This window comes from Triticum aestivum, chromosome 5B (assembly GCF_018294505.1).
Source record: "Triticum aestivum cultivar Chinese Spring chromosome 5B, IWGSC CS RefSeq v2.1, whole genome shotgun sequence".
NCBI classification, from domain to species: Eukaryota; Viridiplantae; Streptophyta; class Magnoliopsida; order Poales; family Poaceae; genus Triticum; species Triticum aestivum.
In genome coordinates this window covers 568,331,932-568,339,522 of record NC_057807.1, presented here as the reverse complement: position 1 = coordinate 568,339,522, position 7,591 = coordinate 568,331,932, and the positions used below count along the sequence as shown (strand labels likewise).

At 47.5% G+C, this 7,591-nt stretch overlaps 2 protein-coding genes across 2 annotated transcripts; one reads left to right on the top strand and one right to left on the bottom strand.

Annotated features, from left to right (window-relative positions):
* The first annotated feature begins 198 nt into the window (after positions 1–198).
* On the top strand, positions 199–1,474 carry LOC123116950 (BTB/POZ and MATH domain-containing protein 1-like). Its single transcript, XM_044537814.1, has one exon. It carries the CDS (start codon positions 240–242, stop codon positions 1,317–1,319), a length of 1,080 nt encoding a protein of 359 aa, XP_044393749.1. The 5' UTR covers positions 199–239; the 3' UTR covers positions 1,320–1,474.
* Positions 1,475–2,197: 723 nt separating this feature from the next.
* On the bottom strand, positions 2,198–3,409 carry LOC123116948 (two-component response regulator ORR41-like). The gene is made up of 4 exons (XM_044537813.1): positions 3,164–3,409; positions 2,879–3,043; positions 2,622–2,741; positions 2,198–2,498 (listed from the first exon to the last, which is right to left on the bottom strand). The coding sequence occupies exons 1-4, from the start codon at positions 3,215–3,217 to the stop codon at positions 2,445–2,447; spliced, it is 393 nt and encodes a 130-aa protein (XP_044393748.1). The 5' UTR covers positions 3,218–3,409; the 3' UTR covers positions 2,198–2,444.
* Between the last annotated feature and the right edge of the window lie 4,182 nt (positions 3,410–7,591).

Genomic DNA, 7,591 nt, shown 5'->3' with positions numbered 1-7,591 from the left:
TGGGGGCGCGGCTGCATTGGGAAGAACTTGGTTACTTTACGACAAGTGAAGGAGTATAGCACGTGTTTCCATGTCCAAAACTATTTTACTTTTCTGGCACGTAAATGCATGGGCGTCGTATGCATCATATACGCGGTCCGCAGCGGGAGTCCATCCAAAACCCTGGTCATAAATCAAAACCCTCGCCCTCACATCGTCGTCACCGCGACCTACCGAATCGATCACGCCGGACGTACACCATGCCGACCTCCGCGCACGTCGCCGGTGACGGCCTCCCCTCCGTGTCCGCCTCCTCCATTGTCGCTAGCGCCGTGTGCGGCTACCACTTGGTCAAGATCGTCAGCTACTCGCGCACCAAGGAGGTCCCCAATGGCAAGTCGATCGAGTCTAGCCCGTTCCAGCTGGGAGGCCGCACATGGCATGTTCGTTACTATCCCAACGGGAACAAGACGGAAGATATCGATTACATATCCGTGTTTCTCGAATTCGATGATACCGTCGTCGCGGAGGACGAGGCTGTTGAGGCACAAGCCAAGTTCAGCCTACTCGACCAACATGGGAATCCTGTGCCGTCCTATACCCAGCGTACCATCAGGAACAACTACGCTGTGAACAAAACCTGGGGATATGGTAAGTTCATCAAAAGAGAGGAATTGGAGAAATCAGAGCATCTCAAGGACGACTCCTTCACTATCAAGGTCGACGTCGCTGTCCCTGGCTTGTTCCACGGGCAGGTGACTCCATCCGTCGTGGTACCGCCGTCTGACTTGCACCGGCACTTAGGGGATCTCCTGTCAAGCAAGGCGGGCGCTGATGTCGAGTTCCTAGTTAGCGGTGAGACGTTCTCGGCGCACCGGTACGTGCTCGCGGCGCGCTCTCCTGTTTTCAAAGCAGAGTTCTTTGGTTCCATGAAGGAGAGCGCCACCAAAAATGCCATACGTATAAATGACATGGAGGCACAAGTGTTCAGTGCTCTGCTTACTTTCATGTACACGGACGCGTTGCCGGATATGAAGCACGAAGAAGAATATGACATGGCTCAGCATTTGCTTGTTGCAGCGGACAGGTATGATTTGGCGAGGCTGAAGCTGGTTTGTGAAGATAAACTGAGCAATCATATCGATAGGAGCTCCGTGGCGGCCATGGCGACATTGGCGGAGCGACACCACTGCCATGGGCTTAAGAAAGCATGTTTGGCATTCCTCAGCTCGTCAGCGAATCTGAATGCGCTCATTGAGTCTGAAGGCCTTGACTTTTTAACCAAGCACTGCCCCGGTCTTCTGAAGGATCTCCTCTTGTCCAAGGTTGTAGCTTGTTGATCGACTCGGGATAAGAAAATCAAGGGCATGGACATGACTAGGTTTCGATCCATGCATGCATGCATGGCAGGTGCAATTTTATCGAGAATGTTACATAGGACTCTGGAATCTGGATACGATCTAATATTATTTGTAGTCTTTTTGTCACAAGGATGCGATGTACCTCAGTCTCTTTTTTGTTTTTGTTTGGCACTGTGTCTTTTATGGAAAATTATTAACGGCATGACTCTGTCCAGAATGTTGCTGGAACTATTAACCATGAACAAGGTGTGCTAATTAGATGGAGGTTTAGTTCAGGAGATATTACAAGTCTTTTCAGCTAGTACCTCTCTGTTTGTCTTCATTGCTTCGTACAATTGCTGGGAGTACTGCAACCTGACTTCTGTTCAGGCATCGTCTGTTCACTCTTTAGCAGGTTTGGATAGACTATGGTTTTGCTGAAATGCCCGATTGTGGTTTTGGGAATTACTGTTGTTGGCTTCATATATAGCTTAGCTCAAGTTTTTACCCAAATGTTAGTAAACAAGGTTTCTGTTTGAAAAAAGATACTTGTATGTTTTGTATATCTGAATCACAAATTAGGATCCAGAATTGAACTGAAGTTTTTTTGTCTTTTGTTTAGTCTAGAATTGAACGGGAGTAACGCGACCACAAAGTTCTTATGTACTCCCTCCATCCCATAATATAAATGTATTTTCGACACCAGTGTTCTGTAAAATATGCTCTTATATTATGGGATAGAGGGAATTATATATAAGCCACAAGGCCCGTACAGAAGATAGGCCACCCAATAAGTGCACTAGCTGATCATATAAGGCTTCGATTTGGCAAGTCCAAATGATATTATTCACTAATCCATAATTATATTGCCTAGTCCATAATGAAAAATTAATCCATAAATATGCCCCGAAAAACTAATCCATATATATATTTACATGAGCGAAGCATGGAGGAAACAATATTAATACTAGCACTAATAATCCATCCACGGGAAGCAGGGGAGAGGTAGTGTGGCACCTCGTGCTCTTTCGTAGAAAGAACACCTGTGCCTCCTCATCTGCGGGAACCAATCATGTTCGCGTCCTGAACCAAGTTAAATAGTACTGTACTCCTAGTTAATGGCGGCTACGCAAGCCCGAACTTGGAGAGAATGTGGCCCAGCTTCTCCTTGGTCAGCGGCTGCATGCATGGGATGGGTGCGTGTGCGTGCATCAGCAAACGGTCAGAGCGAGAGTCATGGGCGTTCGGTACGCACATCAGGAGCAAAACACGATTGATCCGGTGGATTGGATGGATCGTCACCTTGGGCGTGAAGTCGTCGGCGCCGGCGGCGATGAAGGCCTGGACGTCTGACGGGAGGTTGTCGCTGGACACGGCGACGATCGGCGTGGTCACCCCCATCGCCCGGATCTGCCTCGTCGCCTGCATGCACGCACGCGCGTGGTCGGCGATGCCACACCCACACGTACTCGTCAGGCGGACTGTGTTGATGGCGAGGCCGCGAACACACGCACACAGAAGCGGAAGCCATGTCGAGTGTCTGACGCGGGTGTATATACCTCGCGGCCATCCATGACCGGCATCTGCTTGTCCGTGAGGATGAGGTCATACGCGCCGGCGCCGCCGCCTCCGACGCGCCCCCGCACGCGCCGCACCGCCTCCGCCCCGTTCTCCGCCTCGTCGGCCTCCACGCCGGCCGCCCTCAGCACCGCTCTCGCCACAACCTGCCGTTCCAACATGTATGATCAGCTGAACAAACATCACGACCTAGTACACACTACTCGATCGTCTAGCTACTCTCCTACATGAATCAATTGAGGAACAGATTAGCATGTATCACGTACCCTGTGGATCTCCTCGTCCTCCACCAGGAGCACCGTGATCCTCCTCCGATCCATCGTCTCTCTCTCCCTCTCCCTCTCTGTGTGTACAGTAACTCACTTCCCCGCAGAAACACACCACTCTGCCGGAGTAGTAATTTATATATGCCGAGGGCCGTGGGAGGTCGATGGTTGGCGGCCGGATCGATGGGGGAAGCTGAGGCTGAGAGCACAGAGATGACAGATCACGGTGCATCTCACCGACGTTTACGTTACACGGAGTTGCATGGGTTGTAAATCTACACGCCATCTGCCGGTGCCTGGCCTCTTTCCGGCAAGAATCTGTACGATCGTAACCACTACCGCCCGCACCCGGTGTTAACTAGTCCCACGCATGCTACTACTCTCCTCGCGACCGGCCAGTAACAGTAACACTACACGTACTACGTACGTAGCAAATTTGCCTGATAAAGTAAACAACAATGACCCGGCCGTACTTACGTGCAGGTGAACGGCGCGCGCTAACTGCAATAATTGGCAGTCCAGTCCATCGGCGCAAGCAAAGGGCGCGCACATGCACGACACGGTTGCCACGGTTGCCACGCGAGCTCTATCTGTGAACAAACCACTTTGAGCATCGAGTGGTGACTGGGCTCGCCGGCCGATCATTGCTTATGTGTATGTGGCTGCTCGCCCGGACTCGTGCAAAGAAGCAGCCGCTAGCTTAATTATTAATCTGCCGGGCCGGTCCAGTAGCGTACGTTGAATTATTTCGTCGAGCAGGATAGGCTCAATCTTAAGTGGCTTGGGCCAACTGCCCGGACGTACTTGCATACTGATCGTGTTGATTCGGCAGTGCACGTGTCATTCACTTGCAACAAACATGTGTGTACTGTATTGAACTAGCTTCTGCGATGACTTCATCAATGTAAAGCTGCTCTGTGATCTTAATCTTCTGTAAGTGTTGTTTAAGTGCGTGACATATGTTGGTGATGGTGTGTGTGTGCGCGCGCGCGCGTGTGTACGTGCTTATCGTTCGCGTCTATCTTGTACTCGGCGTACAAGGTCTCCTCTTCTACCCGCTGCTCCACCATGCTCACCTTCCCCGACTGCCATAGTTGAAAACAATATTTCCTTGATTAATGCAACTGTTACACATTAGACATTACAGAGTATATCTAGGGAAGGTAGAGCACGGACGCCCTACAATGTAGGCACGCATGCCTTGGCGTGGTGAGATCTCCAATCCCGGAGTAATACAACAAGTAACATTACAATGTACAACATGGTACATGGATTCTACACTAGTAGAAAACGGGTCATTTATCCCGGTTCATGAGGCCCATTTGTCCCGGTTGCCGAACCGGGACTAAAGGGTCGGTACTAAAGCCCAAGATCTTTAGTTCCGGTTTGTCAGAAATCGGGACAGATGGGGAACAGATCCTGTATGACGCTCGTGTGCGTTCGATCATCCCTATTTCGCTGAAGCGAAGCGAGTGACGGAGGCAACACGGGCCGGCCCACTTAGAGCGAGCATCCGGTTTTGGGAACCTTCTAGGAGGTTCCCTGAATCGTTTTTTTTCTTTTGCCGGTTTTCCCCTGTTTTCTTTTTCGTTTTTTCCGTTTTCTTTCTTTTTTTTGTTTCTGTTTTTATTTCTCTTCTTTTTCCTTTTCTTTCATTTTATGATTATTCGTTTTTATTTGTATACTTTGTTCAAGAAAATGCTTTGACATCCCAAATTTTGTTCATCATTTCAAAAAGTGTTCACAGTTTTAAAACTTTATTCACTATTTCAAATTTGGTTCGCTATTTAAAATTGTTCAGCATATATCACAAAATGTTCAATGGGTATATCAATTTTAAAACTGTGAACACAAAATTGTTCAGTGTATATACACAAAATTGTGCAATGTGTAGTTAAAATGGTTCAGATTAATTTTACAAAAATGTTCAATATGTTTTAATATTTTGTTAAGTGTATATCACAAAAATGTTCACTGTGTAGGTAAAAATTGTTCATCGTATATCTAAAAAATGTTCAATGTATATTTGAAAATCGTTCATCTTATATAAAAAAATCAATAAACTTTTGTTCATGTTTTGAATAACTGTTCACGTTTTCCAGAAAGAAAACACTTTTTAACAGTTGTTCGAGTTTCAAAATTTGTTCAGGAAAACATTATACATTCTTTTGAATGAAGATTAAAAACCGGATCTGCCACCGTACATAGTACTTCAAGTTTACGTTGTACTTGCAACCAATCTGAGTTGCTAGGTGTAGTGGCTGAGGACGCAACCGTACAGCGTAAGGTCGCCGGTTCGAAACCAACAAGGCTTTAATTTTCCGTTTGTAGCGTTTTTTCTTATGTTCACTCGTGGCCTGGTAATGGGCCGGCCCGTTTGCGCGAGCCCTGCGTGGAAGCTCTGTTTGACGCTAACTAGCCTCAAACAGGAGCTCCCGAGATGGGGCTCCACGTGGCCGATTCGGCTTGCTCAGGTAGGAGGGCCTTTTGTTCCAGTTGGTGCCACCAACCGGGATCAAAAGGCGCGAACCAACCTGTGGTTGGATGGTAAGAGGGACTGTGGTATCCTCAGCCCACCATGATTAAAATCCTGGTGCTCGCATTTATTCCTGAATTTATTTCATGATTTCCGGCGACGCGTATTCAGTGGGAGGAGACGTTCCCGTCGATGACGAGGTGCCTACAGTGACTTCATAAATTTCAAGAAGATATGCCGGCTCAGTTTTTCAGAGGTGCTCATAGCGGTAGGGTGTGCGTGTGTGCGTTCGTAGGGGTGAGTGTATGCGCGTGTATATGAGCGCTTGCGTTTGTACTGTGTTAAAAAAACCGGGACCAAAAGCCTTCCACGCGTCAGCAGTTCATGGGCTGGGGTTTTTGTTTTTTTCTGAAGGGGGGGGGGAGGTTGGGGGTTTTGTAGGGTTAATTATTGTGTTAGCTAGCTAATAAAGAGAACTATCCTCTCTTATCTCCGTGCTTGGTAGACGCTACGTACTATACGTATAAAGAGGACTCGACACGCTAGCTAGCTAGTAAGCAAATGAAGGAAACCATTAAGTACAGAAGATCGTCATGAACATATACAGAGAGAGAAGTGATCGACCTCTTCTTCTCTGATAGATTGGTCGAACAACAAGTTTTCGTATATCTATCCGACGCTACTGGCTACATATATATATACAATATAAGATCTCTTACAAAATCCCCTAACATCTGAACTCAATTTCCACATGGTCTTCTCCGTGTTTGTCGATGACGTGGTCAAGAAAGAATCCCACCAATTCCTCTTGAATTGCTCGTATGCGATCTTGTGGTAGGAGTTCATCCCGCATCTGCCACATCTAATTTGAAGAAGGGGGTCAATACATATATATGAATGAAACTCAACACAAATGATGGTAATAAAATAAAATTATGAATATTATTGCTTACGCACTTCATATTGTTGTTTAGAGTAGCCCCACTCATAGGTGGTGTGGCGGATGAACTCGCAAATGTAGTATCCACATAAATCATTCCCGGGTTCCTGCCACAACCAGTTTACAAGAAATAGAGGTCAATCAAACTGATAAGCAAACATACTAAATGGTATTGATGAAACTAGTTAGAATCAATGGGAGATGCGCGGAACTAGCTAGTAGCTAGTACTTACTCTCGGGTGGTTAAATCGCAGCCGTGCCGGCAGTCCTGGAGCTTGTGCGGTGAACTTTTTCCAAACCCTGCCAGACAAAGAAAACAATTACTTGATATCAGGAAATGAACAAAGTTGCCGATATTGTGCAATAATGATCGATTGAACTTACTTCTCGAGCATTTTAGTCATGGTCGCATACTCCTCTGGATTTTTTTGTTTGGAGTTTGTGACGGTTACTAGTCCTTGCTCAAGCTTAATTTTTCGTTTGTAGCATTTTTTCTTATGTTCACTCGTGGCCTGGTAATGGGCCGGCCCGTTTGCGCGAGCCCTGCGCGGAAGCTCTGCTGTTTGACGCTAACGAGCGTCAAACAGGAGCTCCCCAGATGGGGCTCCACGTGGCCGATTCGGCTTGCTCAAGCAGGACGGCCGTTTGTTCCAGTTGGTGCCACCAACCGGGACCAAAAGGCGCGAACCAACCTGTGGTTGGATGGTTAGAGGGACTATGGTATCCCCAGCCCACCATGATTAAAATCCTGGTGCTCGCATTTATTCCTGAATTTATTTCATGATTTCTGGCGACGCGTATTCAGTGGGAGGAGAGGTTCCCGTCGATGACGAGGTGCCTACGGTGACTTCATAGATTTCAAGAAGATATGCCGGCTCAGTCTTTCAAAGGTGCTCATAGGGGTAGGGTGTGCGTGTGTGCGTTCGTAGGGGTGAGTGTATGCGTGTGTATATGAGCGCTTGCGTTTGTACTGTGTTAAAAAACCCGGGACCAAAAGCCTTCCACACGTCAG